Source organism: Hemiscyllium ocellatum, chromosome 47, assembly GCF_020745735.1.
Source record: "Hemiscyllium ocellatum isolate sHemOce1 chromosome 47, sHemOce1.pat.X.cur, whole genome shotgun sequence".
NCBI lineage: Eukaryota > Metazoa > Chordata > Chondrichthyes > Orectolobiformes > Hemiscylliidae > Hemiscyllium > Hemiscyllium ocellatum.
This window is the reverse complement of record NC_083447.1, coordinates 5,312,250-5,326,473: the sequence shown is the minus strand read 5'-3', so window position 1 is coordinate 5,326,473 and position 14,224 is coordinate 5,312,250. Positions and strand designations below refer to the sequence as shown.

General features: G+C 47.7%; 1 protein-coding gene across 1 annotated transcript in view; it reads left to right on the top strand.

Moving 5' to 3' along the window:
* The window catches only part of dpf1 (double PHD fingers 1), a 196,971-nt gene that overhangs the window by 149,427 nt on the left and 33,320 nt on the right, over positions 1–14,224 (top strand). The window contains exons 4-7 of the mRNA XM_060855942.1: positions 2,150–2,277; positions 4,545–4,634; positions 7,769–7,847; positions 8,610–8,741. Coding sequence (XP_060711925.1) covers positions 2,150–2,277; positions 4,545–4,634; positions 7,769–7,847; positions 8,610–8,741 — 429 coding nt within the window. The remainder of the gene's footprint in view (positions 1–2,149; positions 2,278–4,544; positions 4,635–7,768; positions 7,848–8,609; positions 8,742–14,224) is intronic.

Sequence of the window (14,224 nt, the reverse complement as noted above, 5' to 3'; positions counted from 1 at the left end):
ATTCCTCCTTATTGCAGTCAAAAATGGTCAACGCCTTATCCTGAGACTGTGTTCCCAGTTCTAGACTCCCACGCACACACCCAGGAGAAGAATCCTTCCTGCATTAACCCTGTCAAGCAGCACGGTGGCTCAGTGGTTAACACTGCTGCTTCACAGCACAGAGACCCGGGTTCGATTCCAGCCTCGGGCGAGTGTCTGTGTATTTTCTCCCCCTGTCTGTGTGGGTTGCCTCCTGGTGCTCTGGTTTCCTCCCACAGTCCAAAGATAAGCAGACGAGGTGGATTAGCCCTGGGGACTGCAGGGTTACAGGGATGGGGTGAGTCTGGCTAGGACGCTATTCGGTGAGTTGGTGTGGACTTGATGGGCTGAATGGCCTGCTCCCACACTGTAGTGACTCTGTGAAGCCTAGCTCATGTACCAGCATCAACAGAGTGTTGCACAGGCTCTTTGACTGTGGCACCTTATCCTTTCTGCCTTAGAATGTGACAAACTCAGATCATTGTAGCAAGAATTAGCAGGACGTTTCTCCCACAACCCTCCTTCAGAATCACAAAGCCCATAGCTCTGTGCGCCAGTCACAGCCCAGGCCTGGCCGTTGATCCTACTGCCTCTATGTCCATCTCACTGCTTCCATATCAATCCCTACCTGTGTCTGTTCCTCCACCAGCCCTCCCGTCCTGTGCTACCTTGGTGATTGCACCCCCTCCACTATCAGAAATGTGTTAGTTAAAGGTAAAGTTGCCACAGTCCCACTAACTCATTAGACAGAGAGAGACAGCTGGTGCTGTCTGAGGGTCACCAGCCCCTCGGGCGAGGGGAGAGGTTGAGATGGAGACTCCTTCATGGTGATCTCAGCCGGTGCGGGAATTGAACCCACACCATTGGTGTCGCTCTGCTTCCCAAACCAGCCGTCCACTTAACTGAGCTCACTGGTTCCTGCTGAGAGAAATGCCAGGCAGGCTAACCCACCCTCCCAGTGACTGCGCACCCCCCCACCAGCCCTGGGTTGCTGGAGCCTGTGATTACGCCATTGGTCTGCACTTTGTATCCACTCAGTAAGTACATTTGCATAGCCACCAAGCTCTCCGGTGCCATCTCCCTTCTGGCGAGCTGCCAACCTTACCCCACCCCCATCCCCCGAGCAGATTCAGTGGCAACCAGTCCTTTACCCCCATCCATCACTCAGCCTCACTTTGATGTGCATTCCCCATGTCCAAGGATCCCTAAACCCCGTCAGCTGATAGGTCGCCCTGATGGTGGGTCGGGCTCAGTGGAGGTTCTGGGGGCTTTGTCTTTCATTTGTTCAGTGGGCTGTGGACATCACTGGCAAGTCCAACCGTTGTCACCTCTTCCTAGCAACCGAGTCGCCACGTCAGAGTTAACCCTATTGCTGTGACCTGGAGTCGTGTGTAGGCCAGACTGGGTGAAGATGGTAGATTTCCCTCCATGAAGGAAATGAGTGAACCAGACGGCGCTTTTTAACGCCAATCGCTGATAGTTTCATGGTCACCATCACCAAGACTAGCCTTCAATTCCAAAAAACGTTTAATAAATTGAATTTAAATTCCCGCAGATGCTGTGGTTAGATTGGAACTCCTGTCTCCAGGGAATTAGAGTCAGTAATAAGGGAGCACAATTGTAAAGTGGAAGCCAGGAGGGTTTAGAGGGGTTTTGAGGAAGAATGTTTTCACCCCGAGGGTGGTGGGGGTCTGGAATGCAATGCCTGGGAGGGGCAGCACTCTGAAAACTTGTGTTTTCAAATAAACCTGTTGGTCTATAATCTGATGTCATGTGACTTTCAACCTTTTTCACCCCAGTCCAACATTGTAGCAACCCTTTAAAAGATATTTAGTTGTGTATCACATTCAAGGCTACAGGCCTAGTGTGGGAAAGTGAAACTTTAGGTAAGATGGCAGTACAGACTTGATGGGCTGAAGGGCCTCTGGTATGATCCAGGTCTCTAGATTACTAGCCCAGTGACAGTATCGTAACTTCCTCTTTTCCTGAATGTTGCATAATTGAAGGGGACCCACTTTGTTTCCATGGTGATTTCTATGGTAAGGCCCAACCACAGGGAACTCCTGGAGGTTAGGACCAGGTCACCAGCATAGTGACCAAATGCTGCTGTTTCTTGCATGTCTCTGCTCAGATACTGAGGTGGCTCTGAAGAAGGAAGGCCTGCTCCCTGAGGGTCCGGCCTTGGAAGCCCTGCTGTGTGCGGATACGGGAGAGAAGAAAGCGGAACCGAAAGACGAGGAGAGCATCAGTGAGTGCCAGGTAGGGGCAAACTAGGCACAGTCACTATAGTCCTAGAGGATCATTCTCTTATCAGTCAGAGACGACTGGTGGTGGCTTTAACCTGAAGGTCACCACAGTTCAGGTGAAGGAGAGACCTTTATGGTATCTTCAGCCGGTTGGGGAATTGAACCTATACTATTGGCATCTCTCTGCACCTCCAACCAGCTGTGACAATGGGGCAGGCTTCAATATGGTTTCATGAAGTGCAAGTTTTTAGATTAAATTCCCGTACAGCGTGGAAACAGGCCCTTTGGCCCGACCAGTCCACACCGACCCTCCGAAGAGTAACCCACCCAGACCCATTTCCCTCTGACTAATTCACCTAACACTATGGGCAATTTAGCACGGCCAATTCACCTGACCCGCACATCTTTGGACTGTGGGAGGAAACCGGAGCACCCGGAGGAAACCCACGCAGACATGGGGACAATGTGCAAACTCCACACAGACAGTCACCCAAGGCTGGAATCGAACCTGGGTCCCTGATGCTGTGAGGCAGCAGTGCTAACCACTGTGCCACCATGCCACCCCAGTTGTCAAATTGTGCTTGACAAACTTGCTAGATTTCTTTTGAGGATATAACTAACAAAGTGGATAATGGGGATTCGATGGATGTGGTATATCTAGACTTCCAAAAGGCATTTGACATAAAAGACCTAGATGGTTAGATCCCAGGGGGTTAAGGGTAAACTGTTGGCTTCGATAGAATATTGGCTGAATACAGAAGGCAGAGGGTCAGGATAAATGGGTCCTTCTCTGGATAGTGAGCTATAGCTAGTAGGGTGCTGTAGGGGTCAGTTCTTAGACATCGACTGTTTACAATCTCTATGAATGGTCAGCAAGCAGGAACGGAGTGTAACATTGCAAAATTCACAGATGATACTAAAATAGGTGGGAAAGCAGCTGTGATGAGGAGGTAGAGTTTAGAGTTGGATATTGATCGGCTAGAGAATGGACCAGACGGAGTTCAATGTGGATAAGTGCGAGTTTGGCCGGAAAAACAAAAGGGAAAATTACTTAAATGGGAAGTAGATTCAAAGTACGTCAGTGCAGAGGGACCTGGGGGTTCTTGTGCATTAATCACAGAAAATGGGTGTGCAGGTGCAGCCGAAAATAACAAAGACAAATAAAGTCCTGACATTTATTGCAAAAGTAAAAGTAACTGTTGTTCCAATTATATAAGATTTTGGTGAGGCTGCAGCGAGAGTATTACATCCAACTTTACTTAAGGAAGGATGTGGTGGCCCTGGAGGCGGTGCAGAGGATCTGTTCCCAGGATGAAAGGGCCCTCCAACAAGGAGCAGTTGAATAGATCGGGCTTGTATTTGCTGGGGTTCAGTAGAATGGTGGGGGATCTGAATGAGGCATATGAAATGCTAAAGGGATTTGACAAGGTAGGCGTTTGTACATGAGGGCGTAGGCAAAGACTGAGAGGTGATAAGTTCAGAACTGAGATGAGGAGAAGCTACTTCTCTCAGAGAGTTGTGGAACTCCAGAGTGCAGTGGGGGCAGAATCCATCGACAGACTCAAGAAAGAAATCGATATGTTTTGATGCAAAGTGGGAAAAAGGGCCGTGGGGAGCAGGCAGGAAAGTGGAGTTGAGACCAGGATAAGGTCAGCCATGATCGTGTTAAATGGTGGAGCTGGCTCAAAGGGCTGAATTGCTTTATCCCACTTTTAATTCCGATGTTGACAAACCCAATGGTCAGGAATTATCCCACTATCTGCTTTGTCATTGGCTGTGCCTGGGTGCCAGGGGAGGGGAGGGGGAGCAAGAGCTGGGTGGTGGCTTGGGATGATTGACTTGTCACAGTTCAACCAATGGTAAAGCCACTGCGGGCGGCATGGTGGCTCAGTGGTTAGCACTGCTCCCTCACAGTGCCAGGGTCCCAGGTTTGATTCCAGCCTCTGGCAACTGTCTGTGTGGAGTTTGCATGTTCTCCCCGTGTCTGTGTGGGTTTCTTCCAAAGGTGTGCAGGTCCGGCGAATTGGCCGTGCTAAATTGCCCATAGTGTTAGGTGCATTAGTCAGAGGGAAATGGATTTGGGTGGGTTACAGTTCGGAGGGTCGGTATGGACTGGTTGGGCCGAAGGGCCTGTTTCCATACTGTAGGGAATCTAATCTAGGGGTAGGGAATGGCTGCTGGTTGGCAGAGGGAGGGTAATCACATTATACCTCCCTATGGTTCACCCAATTTGGCCAAGTTACCTGTCAATGCTAACCTCAAACTTCTTGTTTCTCGCAGAGGATCTTAGCGAGTGACTTCCCTCACGAGATCGAGGCTGACGACCTGGAGGAAGACACGCCAAAGCGGAAAAATAAAACCAAAGGAAGGGTAAGTTGTTTTGGGCTTTGTTTTGTCTCAAAGTGTGAGTTCAAGGGAAAGGACGAGAGGGACAAATGGAGTGGGTGGGGAAAATGAGTTGGAGGGGGCAATACTGTTGACAGGTCATGGGGCAAAAGGAAATCATGTGACTTCCATTGGCACTTTGGGTGGCTGCCCGAGTGGAGGAAGTGTTAAGGAAACGTTGACAGCAGTTTTGAGGGGTGCGGCAAATTACATTTGCATTGGGAGTGGGCCTAATTGGAGAACTCGGTTGAAGAGCTAGCACAAAGATCATGGGCCGAATGGTCTTCTGTGCTGTACCATTTTGAAACTCGCGTAAGGTTACACATCAAGTCTTCAGGTCACGCAATCGGAGAATGATAGACTGAAGGAGGCCATTTAATCCCACACGTCCATGTCAGCTCTCTGATGGATCTACCCCAGTTAGTCACTAGACCCTCAATCCAGAGGCTCAAGCTAATGCTTTGGGGACGTGGGTTCAAATCCCACCATAGCAGTTGGTGGAATTTAAATTCAAGTAATCAACTAGAATTGAAAGCTAGTCCAACTGTCAGTGACCATAACGATGATAGTCAATTGTTATAAAAGCCTGTCTGGTTCATTAATGATCCTTTAAGGATGGATTCTGCCTTCCTTACCTGATCTGGCCCCCTACATGTGACTCCAGACCCATATGAATATGGTTGAATTTTATTTGCCTTTAATAATGACCCGAGCAAGCCTCTCAGTTGAAGGGATGGGGGCAGCAAATGCTGACCTGGCCAGTGATACCCATGAAAGTAAAATTAAAGGGAAGTCTCACTCCCCTGTGCCCAGATCCTCCAGTCCCTTGGGATTTCATCCAGTTCCCTTTTGAAAATTCCTGTCCTGAATCTGCTTCCATTATCCTTTCAGTCAGTACAGTCCAGATCACAGCAACCTGTGTCAACAAATACCTCTCCTTCTCTCAGTTTGGCCCCCTCAGGTTACCAACTCTTAACCCACAGAGATGTCCTTGTATGTTAAATCCTTTCATGAGTTTTGAAGGGTTTTGAGGGGAGTAAATTGTGAAGTTTCTTTTATTATTCATCCATGGGATGAGGGCATCGCTGGCTAGACTGTCAGGGGACAGTTAAGAGTCGGCCATATTGCTGTGGGTCTGGAGTCACATGTAGGCCAGACCAGGTAAGGATGCAATTTCCTTCCATTAGTGAACCGGATGGATTTTCCCAACGATTGATTCATGGTTATCATTAAACTCTTAACTCGAGTTTCTAAAAAAAAAAATTGAATTCAAATTCCACCGCCTGCTGTGACAGGATTTGAACCGAGTCCCCAGAACATTAGCTGGGTCTCTGGATTAACAGTCCAGTGATAATACCACAGACCATCACCTCCCCAGGTGAACATCAGGAGTCTGTAAGAGGGATTTAGATAGATTCCGTGAGTGGACAAAGGCCTGGCAAATGGAATATAACGAGGAAAAATGTGAAATGGTTCATTTTGGAAAGAAGAATGTAAGAAAGTATATCATCTAAATGGTGGGAGATTGGAGAGCTCTGAGATGCAGGGGGATCTGGGGGACCTAGCGCATGAGTTGCAAAGGATTTGTCTACAGGAACAGCAAGTAATTAGATTAGATTAGATTACTTACAGTGTGGAAACAGGCCCTTCGGCCCAACAAGTCCACACCGACCCGCCGAAGCGCTACCCATCCATACCCCTACATTTACCCCTTACCTAACACAACGGACAATTTAGCATGGCCAATTCACCTGACCCGCACATCTTTGGACTGTGGGAGGAAACCGGAGCACCCGGAGGAAACCCACGCAGACACGGGGAGAACGTGCAAACTCCACACAGTCGGTCACCTGAGTCGGGAACTGAACCCGGGTCTCAGGCGCTGTGAGGCAGCAGTGCTAACCACTGTGCCACCGTGCCGCCCACAAATGAGAAAAGCTCATAGAATGTTATAATTTATCACCAAGGGAACTTAATGTAAAAGTAGGAAGTAAAATAAAAGCAAAAGATTGGAAATTTGAGATTAAACAGAAATAGTTGAAGAAACTCAACAGGTCTGGCAGCATCTGTGGAGAGAGAAACCGAGTTAACATACAGAGTCCAATGGGACTTGTTCAGAACAAAGAATGACAATCTGAAGAAGAGTCATACCAAACTTGAAAGGTTAACTCTGTTTCTGTCACCACAGATGCTACACACCTGCTGAGTTTCTCCAGCACTTTATTATGAAGGTAGGAGGTTATGCTTTAGCGACACGGGCCATTAGTGAGACTGCATCTGAAGTACAATGCACAATATTGGCCGCCTTATTTAAGGGAGGATGTAGCCGGATTGGAGCCAGTTCAGGGAAGGTTTCCCAGATTGATACCTTGAATTGCCTTATGGGTAATGAGGAAATGTTGGACAGACTGGGCGTGTATCCACTGGACTTTAGAGGAATAAGAGCTAACTTGATTGAATTAATAAGCTCCTGATGGGTGTTTGGCAGGATGATTGGGGAATGGACGTTTCCTCTTGTGTTAGAAATAAGAGGTCACCCATTTAAGACAGATGGAGGGACAGGTTTTCTCTCAGTGAATCAAGAATCTTTTCTGAAAAGGGCAGTGGAAGCAGAGTCTTTGAATATTTTTAAGGCAGGCAGAGAGACTCTTGACAAGTAAGTAAGGGTGCATAGATGTGAAGCTAGAAAATCACAGCAGGTTGGACAGCATCTGAGGAGAAGGAAGGTCAACGTTTCGGGCTGAAGCCCTTCACCTGTCCCAAAGAAAGGTTTCGACCCAAAATGTTGACTTTCCAGCTCCTAAAATGTTGACTTTCTTGCTCCTCAAATGCTGTCTGACCTGCTGCGCTTTTCCAGCTTTGCACCATGTCTCCAAGCAAGTACAGGTGAAAGGTTATCTCGGGTAGGTGGGAGTGTGCAGCAGTCAGATCAGCCATGGTCTTACTGAATGGACGAGGAAGGACAGGAGGGCTGAATGGCTGACATTTACTCCTAGTTGGTAGGTTCAAGACAAGTATCTGCAGGTGATTGTCTCCTCATGGCTTCAAGCCTCCAAGGAGAGAGTGTGGGACATTACCAAGGTTAAGGTAACCCTCAGTCTTTCTGCTGTTTCCCCTAGACCTGTGGCATTGGAGGGATGCGCAAGAGGCAAGAGCCGACGTCGTTGGAAGATCGAGATAAACCGTACGTCTGCGACAGTGAGTAGATTCCTCTTTCAGAGGGAAAGGGCGTCACGCGAGCTTTTTCTTAACCAATCCGCAAAGAGCTTTTACAGCCAAAGAAATGGACTAATTTGAAGTGGGCCCCCTGTTAGAATGCTTACCAGAAAGATCCCACCAGCAGCAACATGACAAATGACCAGGTGGTCAGTTTCACTTGATGTTGATGGAAGGGTCAATATTGGCCGAACCACACGAAGCACTCACCCTGCTGACCCTTGAGATAGTGACCGTGGCAGCTCAGTTTAATATCTTCGAGGAGAAAGTGAGGTCTGCAGATGCTGGAGATCAGAGCTGAAAATGTGTTGCTGGAAAAGCGCAGCAGGTCAGGCAGCATCCAAGGAGCAGGAGATTCGACGTTTCGGGCATAAGCCCTTCTTCAGGAATGGAAGGGCTGAAGAAGGGCTTATGCCCGAAACGTCGAATCTCCTGCTCCTTGGATGCTGCCTGACCTGCTGCGCTTTTCCAGCAACACATTTTCATCTCAGTTTAATAGTTTAATCGGGGATAACAGCACCGCTAACACTCCTGCACCTGCTCAGTACTGCAGAGAGAGAGAGCAGGCCTAGGTCATGTCCCTGGCTTAAAGACTTTGACTGCTTCCCGCTGAGTTGATGGAAAAGGATTGAATTGAAACGGGGAGAGAGGGTTGCTGGTTCGGGTCTAGGTCTTTGGGAGGTTGGGTTTCCCCACAGTTTTGAGGTGGACTCACACCCTCGCTCTCCCTTTTGTTGCCCACAGTCTGTGGAAAACGGTACAAGAACCGACCAGGCCTGAGCTACCACTACACTCACACTCACCTGGCGGAGGAGGAGGGCGAGGATGAGTTGGAGCGCCACACTCTGCCTTTCCATCGAAAGAACAACCACAAACGTAAGCTAAAACATTCACTTTGCAGCCTCGGGGGGGGAGGGGTGGGTGGGGAGCTGGGGGTCTGTGTCGTTCAGCATGTGCTGCTTTAAGTAGGTCCCGGGATTTGAACTAGGGAGTGGTGCAGAAAGAGGCAGTTCCTCCCATCCTGACCCTGCCAGCTCTCTGTGAGAGCAAATCAGCCACTCCCACCTCCTGTCAAGAATGTATCTGATTTCCCTTTGGAAAGCCACAATTGAATCTGTCAAACATTCTCTCTCTCTCTCTCTCTCTCTCTCTCTCTCTCTCTCTCATTCTCTCTCTCTCTCTCTCTCTCTTTTTCTCTCTCTCTCTCACTCTTTCACTCTCACTCTCTCTTTTTCTCTCTCCCTCTCTCTCTCTCTCTGGAGGCAGACTATAAGCACTCCCTGTGTCAAAGTGATTCTGCTCAAATGGCCATTCGGTCCGCTCTGCAGTTACTGTGTTCTCTGGCTCCCAATCCGTTTATCGGGGAAATGTTTTTTTTTTTCCCCTGTCTCCTCTATCAAGGTCCCCTCCTGATCTCCATCAAATCTTCCCACAGCCAACTCTGAGGAAGACAGTTGGCACCTCCCCATCCTACCCTCCTGATTGAAGTTCTTCATCCTGGAACCATTCTTGGGCAACTTAGCTGCACCTACTCCAAATACTTCACGTCCCTCCTGAAAGACGGTGCCTATGATTGGACACGGTACTCCAGCACAGTCCAGAGCTTTGTATATCAATGTTGACCCTTTCTTCCTCCTCTTTCACTCTGTGCCTCCATCTGTAATCACTTTGAGCCCCATCGGTGTTAGGGTTAGGTTAACCCTAACCCTAACCCTAACCCTAACCCTAACCCTAATCTTTTACCTTTCCCATTAGGTAAATTGATCCCTGAATTGTGGAGTGGAGTGTTGTGATTGGGTGTTGCCGAGATCAATCAGACTCATTCCTGGAGGTAGATCTCCAGACCCCAACATCACTTACCCTCCCCTGCTGTCCTTCCTGTTCCCCCACCCATGCCCCCCTCAACTCCTTGAACGATTTCTGACAGTGTGTCAGGCAACCATTTTCCCGTCAGAAGTACTTTTTTAGAGGGAAGAAATTTTTTAATAAAACTCAGACTGTTTTTTTAATTTGGCCCATGGATTAATCTCCTGGACTTTGCTCGTTACAGTGACCAAGGGTTAGTTTTCAATTCCTGGAAACTCCAGGCCAATCCTGGAGGAGTTGATAATGCCCATTCCTGGCGCAAGTGGCTGTTCTTGATGTGAAGTCACTAGCGGAGACTGTTCCCTGAGCTCTCCCTCTCCCTCCATTCCCCCAAACCCCAACCATGGGGCTACAATGAAACAGGAATCTGTCTATAGCACAGGATGGTTTTCAGGCCCCCAGCCTTTCCTCTCTTTACATCTCAGCCAGTGGTCCAACCATTCGGAAATTACTTCAAAGTGAGCAGAAAAACAAATGACACCTTTTATTGTGCTGCAGAAACATCAGCCTTCACTAACTAGCACCTGCCTCCTCCTTCCTTAACCTGTTGTCAAAATTACTGAGGGTTGCGGGTCATCAGTGAACGCTTTCGTGGTGAAGTGGTGAAAATATACACTGGGAGGTAGGGTGTGATCATTCCATCCATTCATGATCTCTCTAACTCACAGAGATTGTGACACTAGCTGGTTGCATAGTTCAGGCTAAAAGCTGCAGATTGTCATTTATTAAGAAGTAAGATTATACAAATTGAAAAAAACAAATGACAGTACTTCACTTGACCTCGTGCCATCTGTTTTGAGACAATGCTAACATTACAGTCGTCTTGAAAATGCTTAGGTCAGGAATCCATGAAAGCTTTTATGTGAAAGATGTTAGTTATCTCGCAGAGTACCATATTAGTGCGGAATTGTGTGCCAGTGCAGTACTATTAAGAGGATTACAGAATGTGGATGATAAACCACTTGCGTGTCTCTTTGCTTTGATTTCAAGCAGGAATTATCCAAGGTAAGTGAGTAATTTAGACAATTGAATTGTGAATAGTTTCTCACTGTGACAGACTTGTTGACTGAGTCAATTTTCAAAAGCCTAAATTAAAACAACGCTGCCACAATGGGTGAAGCTGTTTTCTCCCTATATGTAATCTCCTGGTTTAATCTATGTTCATTGGAATCTCAACGGGTCATAAAGTGACAGCCTGGCACTCCATATTATTGGTTATTTGTGCCTTCTACTCCTGGCTAAGCAACCAACAGGGGAAGAGGTGAGTCACCCCTTGCATTACACGCCAGATACAGCCATGCATTCATTGGATCAGATTCTTCTCTGGAAACTAGTCTCACAAACCATTTGAAAACAGCCCCACTACTATTTAGATGCTGCCATACAAGGCTTCAAGTCCAAATTGTTAAGAAACTATCTTTTATGCTTCCCTTTATCATTACCTTTCCCCACTTGATTTTCTACGTCAACTGTTACAAAGAGTTCTATGCTCTGGCCATCAGGTGTTCTAAGAGCAATGAGTCTCTCTCTCTCTCTCTCTCTCTCTCTCTCTCTCTCTGTCTGTCTGTCTGTCTCTCTCTCTCTCTCTCTCTCTGTCTCTCTCTCTGTCTCTCTCTCTGTCTCTCTCTCTGTCTCTCTCTCTCTCTCTCTCTCTCTCTCTCTCTCTCTCTCTCTGTCTCCATCCATCCATCCATCCTCTATCTTCTGTTTTTCCTATTGACTCATGGGTTGGGGCCATCACCATAAATGGCTGGTCACCATTTATTACCTGTCCTTGTTTCCCCTTGAGAGGGTGGGGGTGAGCTGCTTTCTTGAACTGCTGCAGGTTGACCCACAATGCCCTGAGGGAGGGAATTCCAGGATTTTGACCCAGTGACACTGAAGGAATGGCCAAAAATTTCCAACCCAGGACAGCAAGTAGCTTGGAGGAGAACTTGAAGGTGGTAGTGTTCCCATGTATCTGCTGGCCTGTCCTTCTAGGTGGAATTGGTCGTGGGTTTGGAAGGTGCTGCCTGAGGATCTTTGTTGAACTTCTGCAGTGCATCCTGTAGATAGTACACACTGCTGCTACTAAGCATTGATGTTGAAAATCATGAGGGGCACGGATAGGATCAATAGCCAAGGTGTTTTTCCCAGGGTAGGGGAGTCCAAACTGGAGAGCGTAGGTTTAAGGTGAGAGGGAAAGATTTAAAAGGAACCTGAGGGGAAATGTTTTCACGCAGAGGGTGGTGAGTGTATGGAATGAGCTGCCAGAAGAAGTGGTGGAGGCTGGTACAATTACAACATTGGCATCTGGATGGGTATATGAGTAGGAAGAATTTGGAAGGAGTGGATGCTTGCGGGAGTGGTGCTAGTCAAAAGGACTACTTTATCCTGGATGGTGTCAAGCTTCTTGAATATTCTTGGAGCTGAAACCATCCAGACCGGTTGGGAATATTCCATCACACGCCTTGTGTTTTGTATTTTGTGGATGGTGAATAGTCTTTAGGGAGTCAGGAGGGGAGTTAGTCGCTGCAGTATTCCTAGCCTCTGACCTGCTCTTGTAGCCACAGTATTTACATGACGAGTCCAGTTGAATTTCTGGTCAAGGATATAGACAGTGGGAGGTTCAGTGATGGTAACACCATTGACTCTCAAGGGGCAGTGGTTAGATTGTCTGTTATTAGGGATGATCATTAACCTGACACTTGTGTGATGTGAATGTTACTTGTCAGCTCCAGTCTGGAAATTGTCCAGATCTTGTTGAATTTGAACATGGACTGCTTCAGTATCTGAGGAGCTGTGAATGGTGCTGAACACTGTGAAATCATCAGTGAACTTCCAATCTTCTGGCCTCATGATGGAGGGAAGGTCATTGATGAAGCAGCTGATGGTTGGGCCTGGGATACTACGCTGAGGGACTCCTGCAGAGATGTTATGGAGATGAGATGACTTACCTCCAACGCCATGACCTCCTTTGTGCCTGGTGTGGTTCAAACCAGCAAAACATTTTCCCCTGATTCCCGTTTTGCTCAGGCTCTTGATGCTACACTCAGTCAAGTGCAAGCTTGATGTCACTCTTCCTTCTGTCTGGAAATCAGCTCTGTTGTCCATTATTGAACCAAGGATGTAATGAGGTCAGGAGGTGAGTGGCCCTAGTGGAACCCGGTCTGTGTGTTGTGCTACTGTTGAAATGAAAATTGCAGGCTGGACTCTAATTGAGGAGTTTTGATAAGAGCATAGAAACAGAAGTAAGCCTTTTGGCCCATCGAGGGTATTGTACAATTTAATGATATCCTGGCTTGGTTATCATTAACTCCACTGTCTCAACAATACCCCTTGATTCCCTTGAATCCCTACCCATTTCCTGGGAGATTAGGATTGCCTCCATGTAATCATATCCTTCTTCATTCCTGAAGAAGGGCTTATGCCCGAAACGTCGAATCTCCTGTTCCTTGGATGCTGCCTGACCTGCTGCGCTTTTCCAGCAACACATTTTCAGATCATATCCTAAGCCCCCAGATAAAGTGTCATGGCAGTATTGAGTCACTACAATGCAGATAGAGGCCATTCAGCCCATCAAGTTTTGCATTGACCCTCTGAAGAGTATTTGACCCACATCCTATAACCCCACATTTCCCGTGACTGATCCACTTAACCTACATGTCCCTGCACACTACAGGACAATTCAGCGTGGCTAAACCACCCTGACCTGCACATCTTTGGACTGTGGGAGGAAACCGGAGCACCCGGAGGAAACCCACGCAGACATGGGGAGAATGTGCAAACTCCACACAGACAGTCACCCGAGGCTGGAATTGAACCGGGCTCCCTGCCGCTGTGAGGCAGTAGTGCTAACCCCTGAGTCACAGTGCTGTCAGGGCCCAGGATACTGGGCAGGGCAGGGTTGAGGACAATAGAAATCTGTCACCAGTTTGGCGAAGCATAAGATCAGCCAAGTTGACATTCACTGTTGAATGTGAAGCCCCCAGTGGGCGAATTGCCTGCAGACAGCTGCAGCAAACCCATAATCTGCTGAGTGGGAATCTGGCTCCCGAGGGGGGCTGTGGACTTTCTAAAAAGAGCCTTCACCTTCGTTAAGTTGAGGAAGAAAGAGGGAACCAGCAAGGAAAACCTTTCCAAGATTCCCTCTGTATTTCTTAGTGATAGAATTTTACTGTCAAAGAGATTTAAAGTGACAAAGTGCCCACAATTATTTGGGCATCTAACAACTGTGGTGGGTTGCACAGACTTTGCCTTTGAGCTGTGACACTGAGCGTGGGATTTGCCAGCAGCAGATAGGGAGCGTGACTTGGTGGAACGTTTGTCTTGAAATGAATTCACCGAGTGAGGGTGTCATCGCCCATCCATAATTGCCCAAAGAAGCAGTTAAGAGTCGACCCTTTTGCTGCCGGTCTGGAGTCACGTGTACACCAGATTGGGTATTAATAGGAGATTTCCTTCCCTAGAGGACATTAGTGAACACCGTCATCATTAGAGACTTAATTCAAGAT